This window comes from Hemitrygon akajei, chromosome 8 (genome assembly GCF_048418815.1).
Source record: "Hemitrygon akajei chromosome 8, sHemAka1.3, whole genome shotgun sequence".
Classification (NCBI taxonomy): domain Eukaryota; kingdom Metazoa; phylum Chordata; class Chondrichthyes; order Myliobatiformes; family Dasyatidae; genus Hemitrygon; species Hemitrygon akajei.
In genome coordinates, this window is record NC_133131.1 from 35,717,582 (window position 1) to 35,741,489 (window position 23,908).

Genomic DNA, 23,908 nt, shown 5'->3' on the forward strand with positions numbered 1-23,908 from the left:
TCCCTTTTTCACCCTATCTCCTTTCCTGCCCATTACCTCCCTCTGATGTTCCTCCCCTTCCCTTTCTTCCGTGATCTTCTGTCCTATCCTATCAGATTCCCCTTTCTCCAGCCTTTTATCTCTTTCACTAATCAACTTCCCATCTCTTTTCCTCAATCCCTCCCCCTATCGCCTATCACCTACCTCCTTGTACTTCTTCTTTCCTTCCCCCTACATTCTCCTTTTCCTTTCCAGTCCTGAAAAAGGGTCTTGCCTTGAAACATTGACTGTTTACTCTTTTCCATAGATGGCTGCCTGACCTGTTGAGGTCCTCCAGCACTTTACGTGTTGCTCTGTAAATTGTCCCTGTTGAGACAGTGTCTGGTAGCACCCCCCTTCTTACCCTGACTCCTCCTCTTCCTTTCTGGCCCTGATGAAGGGTCTCGGCCCGAAATGTCGACTGGTTACTCTTTTCCATAGATGCTGCCCGGCCTGCTGAGTTCCACCAGCATTTTGTGTGTGTTGCTTTGGATTTCTAGTATCTGCAGATTTTCTCATGCTTGTGACAATTTACAGAAGTTAATTACCCCACTAGACTCATGGTATTTTCACTGTTGGTAGAAATTGCTCCAAATTTTGTAATGTTATATATATATCTGTTAATCACTAAGCTAACTGGAGGGAAATTACTACTGAATAATTCAGATCCCATTAGTGAGCCTGACATTCAAAAGTTCCCATCAGTGCTCATAATACAGTGCAGGTACTTTTAAAAGATTTTTGAAGATTGTGCATTATTAGTGAAGAAAATGAATGATAGGTTTTACTATTTTTCAGGGACAAGCCTTACCTGGGAGCCTCCAACACAGTACTCAACCGATGGCTCCCCGCTCGCTATGAAGATGGGATTTCACTCCCATTGGGTTGGACTCCAAATAAATTACACTCTGGATTTCGTCTACCATTGGTAACTATTTGCACCTATATTCAGATTTGTTATGGAATTTCTGTTAAATAAAATCATAAGACCAAAAGATAAAAGGGGCCAATTGGCCCATTGATTCTGATCATCAATCAATAACCTGTCAATTCCTCTCTGCCATATCTTTCATAGGAATTGCTGTACCAGCCGTAATACAACCAGTCAGGGTACTTTCAACAATGCATGTAGGAGATTGGTAGAGCATTTAATAACATTCTGAATTTCCTTACATTTTGAAGGAAGTAGAGGCATTTGTGTATCTACAATATGTGCTGTACCCAGGATAGATAAATTGAAATGTTAATGGCCAGGAATTTGATGCTGAACATATTACATGATTTTGAATTTGTTATTCAATGAAATGGAGAAGCAGATTGAAAAAATTCTATTGTACACTGGGATTTTCATAGCAATGATGTCTTTCTCCTTAGTTACTATTTACATGGTGCTCTTAAACATTAGAGGACTGGAAGGCAATACTGAACAATTTGTTTGTATTAATGCTATGAATGATTTATACATCTACTCTAGGTCCGAGTTGTGTCCAATGAGATTTTGAAAGTGGATGATAAGAACGTAGTCTCAGATGAAGATTCAACTCATTTGTTTATGCAGTGGGGGCAGTGGATTGATCATGACATGAGTTTAAGCCCTCTGTCTGGCAGTCTCCAAACCTTTAATGATGGCATCAACTGTGAACAAAGTTGTGAACAGAAAAATCCTTGTTTTCCAATAAAGGTGAGACTCCACAGTTTTCATTCCAAAATTATGTCTGATATTTTGTTTTGTGCCAGGATTAAACAAATAACTCCTGGATCTGTCTATTTGTCTCACACATGGCCAATCCAAGGAAGTGAAAATCTACAAGAATCAGAGATGACTGCTGGATATATTAATGCTTGTTATATTATTAGCAGCTTTATCAAGTGCAGGCATGGGGTACAATATAAACTGCTTGTAAGGGGTTTGTACATCCTCCCCACGACTGCATGGGTGTCTTCCACGCACTCCAGTTTCCCTCCACAGTTCAAAGATGTACCAATTTGTAGGTTAATTGGTCATTCTAAATCGTCCAGTGATTAGGCTAGGATTAAAACTGGGGGATTTCTGGGTGGAGTGGCTTAATATTTCAATAAATAAAATAATAAATAAGTAAACTGTTTAACATTTACAAATATCTCAAGCAGTACAACATTCACATGTACAAAGCATGCATATCCTAGTCTTCTTGTTGAGAGTTCTCTTCCTCTTCTCAAAAAACTGTTGATATGTGGCTGAATTTCTACAACAATGCCACTAATCCAATTTATCATCATGCATTGCAATCCATTCCTAAATCAGGCTAAGTTAAGGCAACTCATTTCATCATCAGCTAATGAGCATGAAACATCATTATCTTCCTTTAGATTTTGTGGAACTATTTGAGATGAATTATTTCTAAAATGGTTCTGAATCTTCATGACAGATACCTCAAAATGACCCCAAGTTTAAAGGTTCTGAAACATGCATGCCCTTCTTCCGATCGGCTCCTGCTTGTGGCACTGGTGAGCTGGGTGCAATGTTTGGACAGGTGAGCACTCGTCAGCAGATTAACTCCCTCACCAGCTTCCTGGATGTCAATGAAGTCTATGGCAGCACAGATTGTCTGGCCAACAAGCTCAGAAACCTGACCAGTGAAGAAGGTCTGTTGGCTGTGAACCAGGAATATTCTGACAATGGACGGGAATATCTACCATTTAACAGCATTTCAAGTAACCTTTGTGGCATCATGGGAGAAGCATGTGACTTCAGTCAAAATTCTACTCCATGTTTTATTGGAGGTGAGTATCAGTTCAGTAGACCACTGCTTCACCACCCATCTTCAATAAAGCTTTCCCTTCACATATAGCTTATCTTTGTAGCAAGAGTTTAAATACAAAGGAGAAATTTTCCAGTGATAGCCAGACAAGCTTAAAATGGCTATCAAGCTGATGGGCTTTGTGCACATTCATTCTGGAATTACAACACAATGGAGAAAGCTGAGAAAGAATTGGAATTGGTTGATTATTGTTGCATGTACTGAGATACTGTGAAAAAAAATGGTTTGCACATGTCAAGACAGAGCACAACAAACATAAGTAATCAAGGTAGTACCAAGGAAAAAACAATAACAGAAATGGAAAATATTGTGTCATAATTACAGAGAAAGTGCAATGCAAGTGGACAAATAAGGGCAAGAAATGTGACGACTGTAAATCAAGAGATCATGTGTCCATCTTTATTACATGAGATTCACTGAAGCCTTATAACAGCAAAAGAGAAATTATTATTCTTGAGCCTTGAGGTGCATGTTTGCAAGTTTTGTATCTTTTGGATGAGGAATGGATGGAGTGTTAAGAGATGGGCTTTAGATTATGTTGGCTGCTTTTGTGAGACAGCGGAAAATATAGACAAAGTCAATGTAGGGGCAGACAATTTCCATGATAGACTGGGCTATGCTCAGAACTCTCTGTGATTCTTTGCATTCCTGGGCAGACAGCTGCCATACCAAGGTATAATGAGTCAAAGGAAGTCAGAAGGAAATATAGAGTTCCAAACCTTAATTGTCCACCATTTCTATTGATCTCTCAATGTGATGATTCATAAAGAGGGAGCAATGTTCTAGAAGATAATACGCACCTTGAGATCCTTGCAGCTATGACAAGCAGTGGTGGAGCAAATAAAATTAGGAATGATCAAAAGGTACAAATGAAGGATAGGGTTAGCTCAGAGAGTTATTTGTGAAGAAAGTAATGAAGATAGTAATGGAAGGAGTTAGAAGGAGATGAAAGCAAACTTTAAATTTGAACTATTGCTAACTGTAAGCCAAAAGAAGTAATCATAGGTTTGGGCAATGTAAGTTAAGATGTGGGTACCAGAGGTTTAGATAACAGGTTCTCAGAAAGTGGAATAAAATAGATACATATTGGGTGCCAATATAAAAATGAGAGTTTTAGCAGCAGGGAAGTGAAGGCAGGGACAAGCCAGACAACTAAAAATGTAGATATGGGCTGCCTTAACGACACTCAGAATAGGTTTGATTAGCTAGAGCATATATGTCAAACTCAAGGCCCGCGGGCCAAATCCGGCCCGCGATGGAATTATCTTTGGCCCGCGAGATAATATCTAATTACTATTAAAGCTGGCCCCAGTAATCGAAGTGCCTATGGCGTATGATATGGCTAATGCTGAGTTTATTCAGGTACCAGGTTTTCAGGGTTTTTAGTGTTTATTCGGCAGTCTTGCTCAGCAGTCTTCTTCATAAGAAACGGAATTTGTAAAGTGAAACACTTTGGAGTTATAGCAGAGACTGAGACACATGAGAGCAGGCTGAAAAAACGGAGGCAACGAAAGCTGCGTTCGCACGCGTCCGACTGATCCGGCCCGCATGAAGCTGCATTTTGCTCAATCCGGCCCGTGACCTAAAATGAGTTTGACACCCCTGAGCTAGAGCATAAAGATCTAGGACATGATTGATATTGAGTCTTGGGCTTAATTGCAGCCAGCTATTCAAATGAGTTAATGATAAGCAATGTTGTTGGCAGTCCTTGAGTAGATTATGGCCAGTTTAGGGTGTGTATTGGGCAGCGCAATAGTGTAGCAGTTAGCTCAATCTCTTTACAGTGTCATCAATCACTCGTTAGAGTTTGATACACACTGCTGTCTGTAAGGAGTTTGTATGTTCTCCCCATGACCACTTGCATTTCCTCGGGGTGCACTGGTTTCCTCCCACATTCCAAAGATGTATAGGCTACGGTTAATAAGTTGTGGGCATGCTATATTGGTGCCAGAAGTGTGGCAGCTCTTGGAAGCTGCCCCCAAAATGCAAACAATACAATTCACTCTACATTTCAATACTTCGATGTGCATGTGACAAATAAAGCTAATACTTTAATTCCCCAATGTGTCAGCCTGTTCTCTGAAATTTCAAAAATCACCAGACAGTACTACCTTCAATGACTTAATGATAGTGATATGGAGGAATGAGAGCAGGAAACCCTTGAAGGGAAATCAATAGTACGTGATCAACATCATTGGGAATAATACTTGTATTTCATTTAGCTACTAAACGGCCTGAGCATATGCAGCATATTTGAGTTTATAAAAAATTGAATGAATATCTGTCAGGTCAATGACAACTTAACTCTTTCTGATCTTGTTCCATATGGCATTTGTAGAGTAAACACTGAGAATGTCTGTCCGGATTTGAGCTTTTTTAATGTACTTTGTAAGCCCAAGGAATACAGTATAATGTATTTGGACACTGGGAAACTAATGAACAAAGAAGTGACCATTATAATATCTAATTGCTTTATGAAAATATGGGTCTGAAAAACGAACAGGCTGTGTTAATGGTATGGGAGCAAAAGATCAAAGAGTTTGTATGTGCCTGTGCTTGTGAGGCTTTTGCATATAGTAGACTGTTTTTTGAATTATCTTTGGACTTCAACTGGGATCAGGATCAAGGTTAGTCCTTGGGGACCAAGGGGTGGCTTCAGCAACAGCAGTAATCAAGTGCTAACTAAGAATCGCAAGACCAGGAATCTTCGTGACTTGCTATGTAGCATTTTCTGTGGTTTATTTGTGCTGTCTATTTTACAATAATAAATTAGGCTTAAATTACTTTATTCTGCTTGTACATTTATTGCCACATTTCCTGGACAACTGAATAGTTGGGTCTGATTAACCCAGCCCATTGCAGCATACTACACCCTGGAATCTTTGGTCACGAACTTGTTTACTGACAGTTTCAATCAGTGTTGCCATTTGTCATTAACTATATCAAGGTAACACTTGTCTACCTCACCATGTCCACAACAGGTGATGTACGTGTAAATGAACAGCTGGGACTGTTGTCTTTCCACGTAATGTTTCTACGGGAGCACAATCGCATCGCAAGAGAGCTGAAGAAATTGAACCCGCACTGGAGTGGCAATACAACTTATCATGAAGCAAGAAAAATCTTGGGAGCTTTTCAACAGGTAAAGAGAAAATATCACTGGTAAAAAAAGGTTATTTTACTGACTGACTAACACTTAAATCTCAGCATAGCAGGTGAACTTGAATTAATTTTATTACATATATCATTGCTTTTAATTTACTGAAAACTACTTTGCCTTTATATTTAAGTATTTAAGAAACGGACCCGTCACTATTCCCAGGCTTGCAGATATGGTGATCCCTGATCCACACTAACTATCTAGACTATAAGAAATAGGTGCAGGAGTATGCTACCTGTCTTCTTGATCCTGCTCTGCCATTCTTTAAGATCATAAATGATCTTCTACCCCAGTACTATCCTCTCCTATCCAGAAATCAATCTATCTTGGTTAACGATTAATCCTTCACCGCTCTCCAGTGTGCACAGTTCCAAAGATTCTTTAATCTCTGTGTAAAGAAATGTCTCATCATCTCAGTCCTAAATAACCAGCCCCTTATTTTTGAGTCTTTGTTTTAGGTTATTCAAATAAGTGAAATATTGCCTCAACATCCAGTCTGGTAAATATTTTGGAAGGTTTATCGCTCTCTTTTCCCAGTGTTCCTAACTCCAGTGAATGCCAGTACAGACTTCATATTTTCACATAGTCTAAGGACATTCAGTCCTGTTCCCGCAACTCCAAAAGGAACATGTTTTATTTGGTGACTGTGGCTGTTTTCATTGAAGATTGCACGTCTTGTTTTTGATCTGATCATTTTACTTTTTTGGCCCGTTACATAGTGCATAACACTCCATATGGTCACCTTGTCACAGGGAGAAAATGCACACATGGCAATAGTGCCTCACAGTGACTCGAGAAAAACATATTTAGTCTCTAGTTTATGTTTATAGGCAGAGACTTAAATAATAGTAATTGGCATTTTGCTGAAGTAGTCAAAACACTAACTCAAGGGAAAGTATAGGAAGAGAAATTCTGAGAAACGGCTTCAAACAAAGACTAAAGCAATTATGAGACAAAACTACTGAGTACGAATCAAAATGGATAGTAGAGAGACGCTGTTCTGCCTCAGATATTCAGTAGCTTGTCACAGCCATACAGCAGGATGTCCTGCTTCCGGGGTCAGTCACTGGTCCTGTTCTAGAGTCAGTCCATGGGGCTCTCCAAATTTAGGATCAGGTTGTGACTGAATGATCTAACCTAGCTGAGCACGAGGGTGGTGCAGAGGTAACCCATTTTCCAAGAGTTTTATTGTGTGTGACTTGTATTACCACATATATTCTTTCTAAGGTCTTTGCTGCTCCAAGACTACAGAATGCCATCGTCACTGCCTGACAAGACAGTGATGAAAACTTGAAACGCTCATTCTGGGCCAGACTCAGAGTGAGTGTGGAAAGGAGACCAGATCTTTCTCAAATTAAACTATACTTTTCATTCCAGATAATAAATCACAGAGACTATGTTCCCCGGGTAATTGGAATAGAAGCAACGGAAAAATATCTCTCAGAATATGAAGGTTATGATGAGTCTGTCAATCCCAGTATTGCCAACGTTTTCTCAACAGCATGTTTCCGTTTTGGACACCTCAGCATTCAGCCAACCTTGTTCCGCCTAAATAACCACTACCAGGAGCACCCAGAGTTCCCGAACCTGCCTCTCCACCTGACTTTCTTCACTCCCTGGAGAATGATAAGGGAAGGTAGGAAACATGCTCTAACATTACTGCACTCAGTCTGAACCATTGCTCAGATCTTGAGAGTCAGATTGGGCACATGTTGGTTATAATTGGATTCTGGTTGCGATTAACTAAAGTAGAAAATAGAGCTGAAAGTTGAAGGGAGAGGGGAGATTGAAGGTGGTGCAGCAATAAGGTCCAAGGGCAACCTGACTCAGGCCTACTCCAGAAGTGTGTTGTGCTGGAACCAGCAGAGGAATGCTCACCGTCTTTGCAAACTTCAGCCTTGGAACCTCCTGAGTGCTGTTCTCACGGGAAGGTCTGAGATAAGATTTAAACACTTGGTTTCTTTAAACTTCCTTCCAGGTATAGCACCAAAAACTTAAGATAACTTTCCAAACCAATGGACTGAGATTAAATGGGAAGAAAGGATGTTTCAGGCTGAAACCCTGCATCAGTACGATGCATGAAATGAGTCCAGATGCAGGGCTTTGACCCAAAAGATTGACAATTCCTTTCCTCTCATTGATGCTACTCGATTCGCTGAGTTTCCAGCAGATTGCTTATTTCTCTGGATTCACAGACTGACAGACATACTTTATTGATCCCGAGGGAAATTGGGTTTCGTTACAGTCGCACCAACCAAGAATAGTGTAGAAGTATAGCAATATAAAACCATAAATAATGAAATAATAATAAGTAAATTATTCCAAGTGGAAATAAGTCCAGGACCAGCCTATTGGCTCAGGGTATCTGACACTCCGAGGGAGGAGTTGTAAAGTTTGATGGCCACAGGCAGGAATGACTTCCTATGACGCTCAGTGTTGCATCTCGGATTCTAGCTTTTGCTGTCTCTTCTGACTTGATTGGGATTACGTAATGCATGCATACAGGGCAGGGGCATAGGATACCAAGCATTTACATTCCCAGACATCTGTTTCATAGAACAGCTTTCTCCACAACATAGATTGTGTTTTGTGCAGGTGGAGCTGATCCCATTGTTCGAGGATTAGTGGGTCGTCCTGCAAAGCTACAGAAATCAAACAAGATGTTGGTAGACGAACTGCGAGAGAAGCTGTTTAAGCTGACCTCTCATATAGCATTGGATTTGGGTGCTCTGAACATGCAACGTTCTCGTGATCATGGGCTCCAAGGTAAGAGGATGACAAGCAAAATGTTGCAAATAGCTCAGGAAAATACATTGTCAGCTTATCCAAAACTGATCTAGAGTCACATCATCAAAACGTCGATGGGAAAATATTGGGTTTACTGTCAAAGAGCAAGAAAGTTGCTGTGAATATTGTCATGTGGTAGGCGTAACAGTAGCTGAGATATACATTGTAATCAAATGTATTTGCAGAATTGCGGTTAAAATTGTACCTTTGAGTATCTCATTCTGCTGCCTTTGGCTGCATTGTTGAATCATCGATTTCAAATATAGAATCAGAATCTGGCTTAATGTCACTGGCATTGTCCTGAAAAGAGGGATAAAAGTAGTGAGGTAGTGTACATGGGTTCATTGCCCATTCAGAAATCTGATGGCAGAGGGGGAAAAGCTATACCAAAAATGCTGTATGTGTATTCACACTCCTGTACCTCCTCCTTGATGGTAGCAATGAGAAGTGGGCATGTAAAGCATTCACAGTGAGTGTACAGCAAGAAGTTGTCATCAGCAAATACTGAACTGAGATTATTAATTATGGATTAAGAACGAGTCCTTGGGGCATATGAAACAAGTAAAAACTACTGGAGAATTCATATTTAAGAAGTAATTTAAGATGAGGAATTAATTAACTCCAAATAAATGCCCTTATGATAGCTGATTTTTTTTAAAAACATTCAATGAGACTTGGGATTTTTTGGAGGAAAACTCACAGATATTAATCAGGAATTATTTACTTGACATATTTAATGGAGATCATTTTGTTATGAAATATTTACTAAAATATTAATTTGAAGTAAGTAAAAATCGAGCTTATGCTAATAAGCACATAACAGCATACATTCAAGTAAAATCATTTTATTCATATTTTTGAATGAGTGTGATTTATCAGGTTTACATTCAGAGAAGTATGTTTCAATGGCATTATGTGTACTAGACCTATGCGCCATAAAACAAATATTGGGCAACATTTGACTTAGATACATGGATATTGCAGTCAGTACCATCATGGCATTTATCAATGACTTTATAGAAAGAAGGACTGAGTGTAGTTATATTCTCCCCATGATTTCAGCGATTAGTTGAAAACAAGCCATGTTGCCCCAGAACAGAGATGTCATCAAGAAGTTGTGTGGCAAATCACACAGAATAATTCTCATAACAGCAAGAGTAACAATTCCAACCAATGATTTCCTAAATGTCCTGCCGAGAAATATTTACATACAGTGCCTACAAAAATATTCACCCCCTCCTCTTGGAAGTTTTCACGTTTTATTGTTTTTCGACATTGAATCACAATAGAATTAATTTGTTTTTTTCTAACACTGATCAACAGAAAAAAAAGACTCTTTTGGGTCAAAGTGAAAACAGATCTCTACAAAGTGATCTAAGTTAATTACAAATGTAAAACACAAAATAATTGACTCATAAGAATTCATCCTCCTTTAATATGACACATCAAATCATCACTGGTTCAGCCAATTGGTTTTGGAAGTCACATAATTAGTTAAATGGAGATCTGCATTTGGAGACCTGTGTGTAAACAAGGTATTTCAATTGATTGTGGTTAAAATACACCTGGTATATGAAAGGTCCAACTGCTGGTGAGTCAGTATCCTGGCAAAAAGTACACCGTGAAGACAAAAGTAAACTCCAAGCAACTCCACAAAAAGGTTATTGAAAAGCACAAGTCAGGAGATGAATACAAGAAAATTTCCAAGTCACTGAATATTCCTTGGAGTGCAGTTAAGTCAATCACCAAGAAAAGGAAAAAACATGGCACACTTGTAAATCTGCCTGGAGAACATCGTGCTCAAAACCTGACTGACCATGCAAAAAGGGAACTAGTCAGGGAGGCCGCCAAGTGACCTATGACAACTCTGGATGTGTTACAAGCTCCAGTGGCTGAGATGGGAGAGACTGCACATACAACAACTGTTGTCTGGGTGCTTCACCGGTCACAGCTTTATGGGAGGGTGGCAAAGAAAAAGCCACTATTTTAAACAAACTCACATGGAATCTCAGCTAGAGTCACCAGAAGGCACGTGGGAGACTCTGAAGTCAGCTGGAAGAAGGTTCAATGATTTGATGAAAACAAAATTGAGCTTTTTGGCCATCAGACTAAATGTTATGTTTGGCTTTAGCCAAACCACACATCATCAAAAACACACCATCCCTACCATGAAGTATGGTGATGGCTGAATTAAGCTATCAGGATGCATCACTGCAGCAGGCTCTGGAAAGCTTGTGAAGGTAGAGAGTAAAATGAATGCATCAAAATACAGGGAAATCCTAGAGGTTAGCCTGATGCAGTCTGCAAGAGAACTGTGATTTGGGAGAAGATTTGTTTTCCAGCAAGACAATGACCCCAATTATAAAGCCAAAGCTACCCAGGAATGGCTTAAAAACAACAAAGTTAATATTCTGGAATGGAGAAATCAGGATCCAGACCTCAATCCAATTGAGAATTTGCAGCTGGACTTGAAAAGGGCTGTTCACTCATGACCTCCATGTAATCAGTCAAAGCTTGAGCAGTTTTGTAAAGAATGGCGAAAAAGAATGTAAAGCAGTCTCCAGATGTGCAGAGCTGATAGAGACCTATCCACACAGACTCAAGGCTATAATTACTGCCAAAGGTGCATCTACTAAATACTGACTTGAAGGTGGTGAATACTTAGGCAATCAATTATTTTGTGTTTTATATTTGTAATTAATTTAGATCACTTTGTAAAGATCTGTTTTCACTTTGACACAAAAGAATCTTCTGTAGATCAGTACCAGAACAGCCAAGCTAAACCCACTGTGATTCAATGTTGTAAAGTGATAAAACATGAAAGCTTCCAAGGTGGATGAATACTTTTTATAAGCACTGTATGTCAAGTAAAATGTGAAATATAAACAAGCTTTAGGAAGAAAATCAAAATTCAAAATGTCATTACTTTTGAAATGGTGCTGCCATCACCCAGGACATGCCCTCTACTCAATGCCACAATTAGGAAGGAGGTACAAAAGCCTAAATATGCACACTTAATTATTCAGGAACACCTTCTTCCACTCTGCCAACCAATTTCTGAATGGACTACCTCACAATTTCCTATTTCTAGTTTTACACTACTTATTTAACTATTTTATATATATACACACACATATATATATATATATATACCTAGTTTTTCCCTCTGTTACTTTCTATTGCATTGTACTGCTGCCACAAAGCAAACATATACCAGTGATATTAAAACTGATTCTGATTTTAAGTAATTATCAGATGTAATCAGGGTCTACATTTATAAAATTAGTGATTAAGGCCAAAAAGGTTGTGAAAGGTAATCAAAAGCTTAGTTTTCATTAAGCCTCCTAAATTTCACACAGAAATATTGCAAATATCAGAATATTTTGCTGATAATTAAACTTCCGAACAGTTCTTGTCCAATTCAGAGACTTGGGGAGGAGGCAGCAGGGTTCCCCTGTGGAGAAGAAGTAAACCTCTGAAAGCAAATTCTGTACTTAATTGCACATTGGAAAGCTCTGAAGTTATTCTCAGATTTGCTGTGTGGTAATCATGATAGATATACTATCATTTTTGTCTCTAATGTTTGCCAGTCTGCCATCAGCAAGCCAGAAATCAGAAATAATACCACACTTTCCAATTGACCAGATGGATGCAACTGTAGTGGCATTCAGGTTCCCTGATACCATCCAGAGTAAAACAGCCCACTTGATGACACTTCATCTGTAACCATAAATATTCATTCCCTTCACTGCCAGTTGTATGATTTATAAAATGCATGTTAACCTGTTTGTTCTTCCTAAACCTACAACTTCTGTCACTGAGAAGGACAAATAGGCGCATGGAAAAATGCTCAACTGTAGGTTACATTCCAAATTCCACACCAACTTGACTTGGAAGTACATATCTATTCCTTCAACATCACTGGAGCTACATCCTAGCCCACCCTTTCCATCACTATTGTACAAAATACTTCACCTGAACACCTGCAGTGGGTCAGGAAGGTGGCTCAACATTAGCTCCTGAAGGCACTTTGGAAACTCACCCATGTCCAAACGAACAATTAATTAAAATAAATGTTTCACAATGTGCCAAGTGAGGGGATGGTCTTGATAAATTATGTAAAATTTGAAGACTGAAGCTTACTCTTAGACTTTATGAATTGGTGTGGAGTTGGGGTAGCTTCTGCTGTGAAAAGTTCATAACTAGCCTCAGGCAGAAGAATAAAGCACTAATTCAAACCCAGCTATGTTTTACACAAATTAGGAAAAAAATTAAAAAGTCACATTTCTATTGACAATTCTAGAAAGTTTTGCTTGATAAGTTTACAAAGACCCCGCCTGAGTCCGGCAGCAGATCACCCATCAATGTTTCTAAACTCAGGATATTTTGTGTTAATGTTGTTCTTGTTTAAGTGTAACTCCCACTAACAAGCTGATATGCTTTTTACTGTCGCTGGATCTTACAGGTTACTCTGCATGGCGCAAATTCTGTGGACTTTCACAACCAGAGAATGCTTTTCAACTTGGTCAAGTTCTTGGAAATACAGGACTAGCAAATAAGCTCCTCCAACTCTATGGAACTACAGAAAATATTGACGTGTGGTTAGGGGCAATCTCTGAACCCTTCGTTAGAGGTGGAAAGGTTGGCCCTTTGTTAGCCTGCTTAATAGGACAGCAATTCAAGAACCTGAGAGATGGGGACAGGTAATAGCAATATTAAAACAGTCGAGCAACTCAGGACTTTGACTGTCCACTTTACAAGCCAGGCACAGGCAATCCAACAGCCAATCGAGCTTTTCAATAATCCGGTCTTCCAGGTTAGGATGCGATAATTCAGGGAAAGAAGAATTGTATGTTTGAGAACAGATGTCAAGATTGAGTTTCTTTCATAGTTGTACAGGAAACTAGGAATGCTTATTGGCGTATTCCTCTCCAGAAACAAGCTCCTCTTCATGTATTGATTAGCCAAACCCTTCCTCAATCATTTACTCTCTCAAGAAAACTCAAAGATGGTGATCCTAAATTGTACTATAGCTCCTTCCTATACATTTGCACTCGCATGTCACATTTTCCCTGAGAGTACATTAGCAAATACTTTCATTCAGCTAGGAGCCTCACAACCAAATACATATTAGGGCTTCTACCTGTCTTGATTAGGTCTCTAATGCATAGAGGAATCCAATACAATTTCCAGCAAGATGCAAAATCTTCTATTTGACTAAATTAGTGACACGTATGTACCCTGATAATAAATTTTACTTTGAACTTTGTCAGAAGTGTTAATAATGTTAGATAAAATGGGTTAGAATGCTGCCCAGGTCTGTGTAGCAAATACAGTCTTGCCCTGACTTCAGACCAGAAAGCTGCGAAAGGCCAAGGGTCTTATCTCATTATTGACCAACTTTATGCACGTCCCACGAGATGGATTCAAATATAAGAGACTCAAATGCTCTGTCTTCAAGGGCAATTGAAGCAGAAGACTTAATCACATTTAAAAAGTTGTAGGATGAGCACAAAATGTTGCAACTTGTAATGCCCTGGATCAAAAGCAGAGAAGAGGCATCAGCTTAAGTAGCCCATTTTTTGGATTGGGTAAATGCATTGGGCTAAAGGCCTTCTTCTGGGTATAAGTTAACAGAAACTGTATGATTTCTCCTCCTTCGACCTTTTCCCTTTGTACAGTTGTTAGACCTGGGTCAATAAGTCTGGATATACTGCTGTCTTTCAGTCTGATCTGTGTACTTCAGAATCTTAATACTGACATTTCCCCTCTGTTCTTCAGATTTTGGTGGGAAAATCCTGAAGTGTTTACTATTGCCCAGCGCCAGGCCCTTACTCAAATCTCCATGTCCAGGATTATCTGTGATAACACTGGGATACAGGTTCTACCTTATGATGCATTTAAATACCACCGCTTTCCAGATGGATATGTAAACTGCAATGAGATACCACAGGTTGACCTGAGTGCCTGGAGAGAAGACGTACAAGGTACAGTTTCTGAGGGCTGACCACAGCCTTCACAAGATCAGCAATACTGTTCCTGTGCATCTGTGTACAAAAAACAGCCCAGTCTATTGCAGTGAAAGAATACAAAGCTGGTTGTTGTGATCCAACACTGAATGCTGAATTACTGTGAGTCAAAGTCATTTAGTTTCTGCAGTAAATTGTTCTCTTGTCACTTGAGGACAGTAAAACAAAAGGGATTGGAGTTATGGAAAGCCTTTAGAAGCAGCAGATTCAGGCTTTATTAATAACATCACTGATGCTTCTTCTCACACTGCCATTCATTCTATTCCCTCAGTCCTTTTCAGCCCAGAAGATCATCTAACTGACTCCTTATGCCATTTATGCCATCTACTTCATAACTCTGTTCACCCCTTTTGCTCTTTCAGCCAACCTGCTCACACCACAGAAAGTTTCCTGAGATGGCAAACTTCCTTGATATTTCAGCTATCAAGGACTGCCAAGGACACTTGGTGCAACAATAATATTTGGTATCATGGCACTGATTGTGGTAGGTTCCTAAGTTAGGAGGTTTCTGGGAATAAGTCAGATAAAATACACCGCAAACTCTCAACCAATATTCATTATTAAGATATGAATGGCAGAGTGTGTGTGTGTGTGGCCTCCGTCGGTCGTGGTCGACCATGGGTACTGCGCCTCTGGTAGTCACTGGGGAGTGGCCTCTCCAGGGCGCAAGCCGGGACAGAGTTGATATGGAGATCTGTCTGTTGCCCATGCAGTGGGATCCCCCTCTCCATGCTGATGACAGGTCCAAAGGAACAACGAAAGCTGATACAGATTGGTGCCAGCAGCATCGCAGGAGTTGCCGTGCCGGTGCTGGGTACAGCAGTCAGCTGCCTTCAGAACTCCGAGTCCGGATATTTCCTCGGGGTTTACTCCCAAAGCCTTTCCCGTGAGCAGGTATAGCCACAAGGCAGCAGAGGTTTGAAATTGGAGCTTTCCCTCTCCTAGATGAGCTACCGTCCGTGGTTAACGAGCCCCATCTGCCCGGAGCAACTGGTTTTAAGACGCCAGTGGCCCGCCTTTGCCCCTTCTCCTGTCAGTGAGAACAGCTCCGCTGGGCATAAGAACTATGCCACACGTGAATGCCAGGAGTTGGACTTGGTTGTCAGAGGCCTTTTGAGATGCACACCATGAAGAGCATTTGTTTAGCAGTGGGAGTTTGTCCCCACTACCACCCTTTGGCTATGACTACCTATAGTACGATGTGGCATCTATTTTATAGTACAATGTGATATCTATTTGATTGATGTTGAATAAGGGATACAGATTGGCCATAAAGTTAGTTTCGATACTTTGTTCCTCTGTGACACAGCTACAGGTATTTTATCCATCCTCTGAAAGAGAAAGTAGGATAACTGTTAGATATCTCTTACTAATGGTGACAATTACAAGATCATAGTGCTGAAATGGGTGCATAAGCATTGATTCATTGGTGATAATGGCTGCCACAGAATTACACCCAACATTCAACAGTAAAGTAGATGTTGTTCAGAGTTAAATATCATTGTTTTTAAAGCTCTGTCTGGGTGGATAGAATCATTCCACGATATTTATCACTATTAGAAAATCTAAAGTAAGTAACAATGAAGATGAGCAGCATTATCTCATATATGGGCGTGTTGAATGTCATATGGTAGTAGTCCATTATTTGGGAGCATCCTGGCAGTGAACTTCATAAGTCATTAAGGAATGTTACAGTTCACTGTGTTTGGCTGTGTCTTGGTGAATGGAATCGCTGTGCATCTGTTTCAACTCAATCCTCCTTACCTGTAGCAAGGCTTCACTCCTTTCACATTACGTTTATTTCTTCATGGTTAATATTCAGTAGAATTGAGCCTTTCAACATTTCCCATACATTCCCTACCAGTGTGATTCATTTTGCCTTACTAGTAATCTGAGCATTTTACTGTGATTTACACATTTCCTCATGTGCTACATGGTCTCAATTCATTTAACCAGTTACTATCTGCTTCATTTACAGTGACCCCATGTGGTGCTGTCCCCTCTGTGGATCATGCCCATTTCTCTATCTGTAAATCTTCGGTGAGGTACACCTGTCAGTCCGGATTCATCATACAGGGAGCAGACACGATAACATGTCTGAGTAATGGACAGTGGGAGCAGCGACCACCCAGCTGTGTAGGTAAGGGCTGGAATCCAGTATCTAATGAGTTAAAATGTTTGCCTTTATGGTTAAGTATAAACACAAGTTCATTAAGTTCCATTTGTGTACTCATCTGAGTGAGAGGTTCACTTGGCTCATCTTCATGTTATTGAAATCAACAATATAACAAATGTCTTCCATTGGATTCTCACCCATCTAGTGCAACATACCTATTGCCTTTGTTTCTTAAACACTTCTTAGAAAGAACCAACCATGGAAAAGTGTAAGATGTTATAGTGTGAAAATCTAATTGAAACTAATTTCCAGATTTTATACAACTCTAATACTTACGAGAAATTAGAATAACTCAAGGCCTACCCTGAATTAAATTGCACTTCTATATCATTACTTCAAAGAGCAACTCTTGCAGACTATCTGAGGACACAATATTCTCCACTTAAATGAAACTCTAAGAAATTTTGTCTCCCTGCCAGCAACAGGACACCTTCAAAAGGAAACAAGAATTATCACAACACTCTTTTGTCAGCTGTGTCCCACAACCCAGCATTCAGTTCAGCACACTGACCCCCCAGCTTCTGCTTGTTGACAGTTCTGGGCCTAGAAATCAACCTGGGGCATACAGTTTCCAAAATAATACTGCTCAAATTATCAAGAACAGGATGTTCTGACATCCTTGATCCTGCTCTTTAGTATTTCTATGCTGTGAAGATTTAAATTCAGTTAATCAAGTTATGAATTTTCTACTGATTGGATAAATATGATGATCTATTTTTGCAGCCAATGCTGAAGACCTGGAAACTCCATGTAGCAGTAATCTTAAAGGAGATAAAGGAGACAAAGGAGAAAAAGGTGACACTGGACCACAGAGACCTGAAGGAGATTGCAGTGCATGTCTACAAAAAATAAAACAATCAGCCTTTACTGCAAAACTTAAAACAAGAAATACACACCCATTTCTTTTAATTCCAATTCCATGTGAAACTGAGATCTATAATGGCCAGAAACATTTCAACTGTGATACAGGAATATTTACTTGTGTTTTCCCTGGGGTATATCAATTTTCATATAGTTGGGAAATTGCTAGCAGAGTAAGTTTAGCTTTGAAAATTAATGGACTTTCAGTGATTAACTCAGAAAGAAGTTCAGCAAACCTTTTAGTAGGTGATATCATCTATCAACTAAAAGCTGGTGATAAAGTTTGGCTAGAAATTCAGCAGGGATCACAAAGAATTTATAATGACATCTATTTTCAGGGGCATTTAATCTATTCAGTTTAATAACTTGCCCTTATTTCTGGAAAAACATCATTTATTTTACCAGTTGAATGTCAAAAGTATATTTTTTGATTTGTTTTTTGATCTTGGATATCATGGGCCACTAATGGAATCTTTTTACACCAAGCTGGATGCCATTGACACATAGGTTCCTCTCCTTTTCTAATATTTGTCTCAGTGTAGGAAGGTTAAGACCCAAATTGGCATGCCAAGCAATATATTAAATAAGTTTATTTTAATCAAATCTTACAAAATGTGAGAAGCCATACCAATGAAGGTGGTGCATTGGAATCCAGCTTTTTAACACTTCCTTAATCAATCCTAGTTCTTTAAAGTACAAATGCTACCACAGCTAATCTTTGTATGTTGTAGTAGTGTGCCAGTTCTTGCTACACCCTCTCCCTGAACTGCTTTTAGAACTTCATTGTAGAAAACTGCTGACTTATGTTGCTAATAATAATTTTCACCAATTTGGTTGATTGACACAAAATGTTTAGATTTCCTCAAATTCAGTCAGTAAAATATTTTTCTGCTTTTATGAAGGTGATTCTAAAAATATGAACATTAAAGGATATAAATATTTAAGTTCATGCATTATATTTCCACTGTACATAAATTGTCCTATTCCAGGCTGTTTTCTAAAAACTACTGACAGTACATTCCAGATTTAAAAACACACTTTCAAAAGTAAATGCAATTTTGTTTTTCCGAAAGAAGTTAAAACTATTTCTGCATTTCTTTGATATCTAGCAACTATTATTAACCTTCATGAGGCCATGAAAATGGTTGGTTGTGATATTGTTTAGGACGCCAACCTAACATTCTCATAAACACACAATGTTCAGTACTAGTACCTGCTAGAAGCGGAGTTTGTGCATTTGCAGGACTTCAGCTTGAACAGTAACTGGAAACACAAAATACAGGAAAATCTCATGGTGCAATTTATGTTCCTCTCTGCCTGACCAACGATTATTTTCCAGCATTTTTGTTTTTATTTCAGACATACTAAATTTGTTGTATTTCCCTTTCAACCTCAATAATGTAAGTGAACATTGTTGGAAGATAATAAACAAAAGTTTCAAAGTACATTTATTGTAAAGTATGCATACAGTACACAACCCTAGCATGGTTAGAGAATTGGCTGATTAGTAGGAGGCAGAAAGTGGGAATAACAGGATCCCCTTCTGGTTGGCTGCCAGTGGCTAGTGGTGTTGACAGGGATCAGTATTGAGACTGCATTTTTTTATGCTCTATTTCAATGATCTAGGTAATGGAATAGCTGGCTTCCCTCCCAACTTTGCAGATGATATGAAGATTGTTGGAGGGGCAGGTAGTGTTGAGGAAACAGGAAGACTGCAGAAGGACTTAGACAGAGTAGGAGAATGGGTAAGAAAGTGGCAAATGAAATACAGTGCTGGAAAATGCATGGTCATGCACTTTGGTAGAAAAAAATAAATGTGCAGACTGCTTTCTAAATAGGGAGAAAATCCAAAAAACCTGAGATGCAAAGGGACTTGGGGGTCCTCGCACAGAACACCCTAAATGCTAACCTTTAGGTTGAGTTGGTGGTGAGGAAGGCAAATGCAATGTTAGCATTCATTTCAAGAGGTCTATAAGAGCAGGGATGTGATGCTGAAGCTTTGTAAGACACTGGTGAGGCCTCACCTTGAGTATTATGAACAGTTTTGGGCTCCTTAACTAAGAAAAGATGTCCTGGCACGGAGAAGGTTCAGAGGTGGTTCACTAGGATGATTCTGGACATGAAAGAATTATCATATGGGGAACTCGTCGGAATTTAGCAGGATGGTTGGGGGAAGGAGGATCTCTTAGAAACCTTTCAAACGTTGAAAGGCCTGGACAGAGCAGACATGAAAAGGATGTTTCCCTTGGTGGAGGAGTCTAGGAGAAGAGAGAACAGCCTCAGGATAGAGGAATGTCCATTTAAAACAGAGATGCGGAGAAATTTCTTTAGCCAGTGGGGTGGTGAATTTGTGGAACTTGTTACCACAATCTGCTGTGGAGGCCAGGTTATTGGGTATATTTAAGGTGGAGATTGATAGGTTCTTGATTGGCCATGGCATCAAAAGAGGTTACAGGGAGAATGCCGGGGACTGGGGCTAAGGAGGGGGAACAAAAAAGATCAGTCATGATTGAATGGCAATGCAGACTCAACTGGCCAAATAGCCTAATTCTACTCCTATATCTTATGGTCTTATAGAAAGATGTATTGGTCAGAGTCTACTGTTCTGTGCAGCTTCTTATATTCCTGTGCATTGGAATTATTGTGCCAGGCCATGATGCAACCAGTCAGGATGCATTCAACAGTACGTCTACAGAAATTTGATAGAATGTTTGGTGATGAGCTAAATCTCCTGATCTCCTTTAGAAAGTTAACAGTGCAGCATACTGTTTATGATTGCAAATAAGTGCTGGGCTCAGGACAGGTCATCTGAAAAGTTAACACCCAGGAATTTAAAGATGCCAACTCTCTCTACCACCGATACCCTAATGTAGACTGGTATACAGTATGTCTGCCTTCTTTGCCACTTCCAGAAGCCAAGAATGGGCTCTTCAGTTTGCTGACATTGAGCGTTGGCACCAGACAACCAGGAGACCAATCCTTCTGCATAAGCTGACCTATTACCACCTGTGGGCCCTCAGGGGTTCAAGTGTGTTTTAGATAATAATAGCAGTAAACATTTGATATTACACCTTTCTGAAAAGGATTTAGTTCTAACAATTTCTCCAAAATACCCGAAGAAACAAGATTTGGAAAGGTCAGTGTTTAAACAATTCCTAATCTGTAAATATCTAAAAAAAAAAATGAGATCTAGGCAAATTATATTTATTAGATAATTGTTCAAAAGACATAAAAGAATTATCCAAAAATAAATCAGAAAATCGTAGTATACCTTTAGTCTTACAAGCTGAATAAGCTTGGTCCATAATAGAGGGATGAAAAAAGAAATTGGATACAATAGGAATTGCTAAAACAAACTGGTTCAACCCAAAAAATTTCCGAAATTGAAACCATATACGTAAAGTGTACTTAACTATTGGATTGTCAATTCATTTAGAAAGAGCAAAGGGAAGAGAGGTCCCTAAAATAGAACCCAAAGAAAATCCTTGTACAGATTTAGTTTCCAGATTTACCCAATGAGGGCTAGGAGATAAATCCAGATCCCTTAACCAACAATTCAAATATCGAATATTAATTGCCCAATAATAAAATCTAAAATTAGGCAATGCCAATCCACCTTCCTTCTTTGACTTCTGTAAATATCTTTTACCCAATCTAGGATTTTTATTCTGCCATATATATGAGGAAATATTTGAATCAACATTGTCAAAAAAGGATTTTAGAATAAAAATTGGTACCGCTTGAAATATATATAAGAACTTGGGTAAAATAATCATCTTAATAGCATTAATCCGACCTATCAGAGATAAAGACAATGGTGACCATTTAGTAAACAAACATTTAATCTGATCAATTAAGGGTAAAAAATTAACCTTGAATAACTCCTTATGATTTTTTGTAATTTTAATCCCTAACTATATAAAAAAGTCATTAACTAATTTAAAAGGTAAATTTCCATGAATTAGAACCTGTCTATTTAAGGGGAACAATTCATTCTTATTAAGATTCAATTTATACCCGGAAAAATTACTAAACTGAGCCAATAATGATTTAACTGCAGGAATGGATTTCTCAGGATCAGAAATGTATAATAACAGATCATCTGCGTATAATGATAACTTATGTATATCTATCCCTCGAGTAATGCCAAAAATGTTAGGTGATTCTCTAATAGCAATTGCCAAAGGTTCCAGAGCAATATCAAATAATAATGGACTAAGAGGACAGCCTTGCCTGGTACCCCGAAATAAATGAAAAAGAAGGAGATCTTTGATTATTAGTAAAAACCGAGGCTACTGGAGTATGATATATCAATTTAATCCAGGATATAAATGTCGGACTAAAATTAAACTTCTCAAGCACAGTAAATAAATATGGCCATTCAACTCTATCAAATGCTTTCTCCGCATCTAATGAAATGACACATTCTGAGGTACTGCGTGAAGGAGTATAAACAATACTCAATAATCTCTGAATATTGAAAAAAGAATAACGATTTTTAATAAAACCAGTTTGATCCTCCGAGATAATTCGAGGTAATACCTTCTCCAGCCTGGTCGCCAATAACTTGGAAAAGATCTTGGAATCTACATTCAATAAAGATATTGGTCTATAGGATGCACAGTCAGTAGGGCCTTTATCTTTTTTCAATATTAAAGAAATGGAAGCTCTATAAAAAGATTGTGGTAGTTTACCTAGTCTAATTGCTTCTTCAAAAACCCTGCATAACCAAGGAGAAAGAGTAGAGGAAAAAAACTTTTAAAATTCCACTGTATACCCAACTGGACCTGGTGCTTTCCTGGAATTCATAGAGGAAATAACACCTTTAATTTCTGTATCCGTAATAGGAGTTTCTAATATTAAAAGTTCTTCAGATGATAATTTTGGAAAATTCAATTTCTCTAAAAAATCATGCATGGTATTATGATCATGAGGAAATTCAGAATGATACAGGGAGGTATAAAAATCTTGAAAAGATTTATTTATCTCATCATGATTAACTGTCAGTTCACCATTCTGTTGGCGAATCTTAATAATTTGACGTTTAACTGAAGCATTCTTCAATTGGTTAGCTAACAGTTTACCCAATTTATCACTACGTATATAAAAATCACTTCTGGTTTTCATTAATTGATTTTCAATCGAAAATGTAAGTAACAAACTGTGTTCCATTTGAAGCTCAACCCTTTGTTAGTAAAGCTCCTTACTAGGAGCAATCGAATATTTCTTGTCAATTTCTTTAATCTTGTCAACCAATAAGAGTTTTCTTCTTATAGACAATAGACAATAGGTGCAGAAGTAGACCATTCAGCCCTTCGAGCCTGCACCGCCATTTTGAGATCATGGCTGATCATCTACTATCAATATCCGGTTCCTGCCTTGTCCCCATATCCCTTGATTCCCCTATCCATAAGATACCTATCTAGCTCCTTCTTGAAAGCATCCAGAGAATTGGCCTCCACTACCTTCCGAGGCAGTGCATTCCAGACCCCCACAACTCTCTGGGAGAAGAAGTTTTTCCTTAACTGTGTCCTAAATGACCTACCCCTTATTCTCAAACCATGCCCTCTGGTACTGGACTCTCCCAGCATCTGGAACATATTTCCTGCCTCTATCTTGTCCAATCCCTTAATAATCTTATATGTTTTCTCAAACCAACAGAATAGGAGATAATCTGTCCACGTATATATGCTTTACAAGTGTCCCAAAGTGTTCCGCAGGAGATTTCATCCGTGGAATTAGTTGAAAAGAAGAAATCAATCTGTTCCTTTATAAATTTAATGAAATCCGGATTTTGTAGTAAGGTAGAATCAAATCGCCATTGCTTAGTACTAGGAGCTGTGTCCATTAATTTAATAGAAAGTTTCATTGGAGCATGATCAGAGATGGCTATAACGTCATAATTACAACCAATTACAGGTGGAATAAAACGAGAGTCAATGAAAAAGTAGTCAATTCTCGAGTAAGAATGATAGATGTGAGAAAAATGAAAACTCTTTGTCCTTAGGATGTAGAAATCTCCAAATATTGACAATTCCAGTATCAGTCAAAAAAGAATTGATATAAGTGGCTGACT

General features: G+C 38.8%; 1 protein-coding gene across 1 annotated transcript in view; it reads left to right on the forward strand.

Moving 5' to 3' along the window:
- LOC140731792 (eosinophil peroxidase-like) overlaps positions 1-19,277 on the forward strand; it is a 33,651-nt gene extending 14,374 nt beyond the window's left edge. Inside the window, exons 6-15 of the mRNA XM_073053596.1 lie at positions 817-946; positions 1,493-1,699; positions 2,427-2,781; positions 5,801-5,961; positions 7,357-7,615; positions 8,575-8,745; positions 13,232-13,469; positions 14,548-14,753; positions 16,774-16,935; positions 17,695-19,277. Of these exons, the coding sequence (XP_072909697.1) occupies positions 817-946; positions 1,493-1,699; positions 2,427-2,781; positions 5,801-5,961; positions 7,357-7,615; positions 8,575-8,745; positions 13,232-13,469; positions 14,548-14,753; positions 16,774-16,935; positions 17,695-18,194 (2,389 nt within the window). The 3' untranslated portion in view covers positions 18,195-19,277. The remainder of the gene's footprint in view (positions 1-816; positions 947-1,492; positions 1,700-2,426; positions 2,782-5,800; positions 5,962-7,356; positions 7,616-8,574; positions 8,746-13,231; positions 13,470-14,547; positions 14,754-16,773; positions 16,936-17,694) is intronic.
- The last annotated feature ends 4,631 nt before the right edge of the window (positions 19,278-23,908 follow it).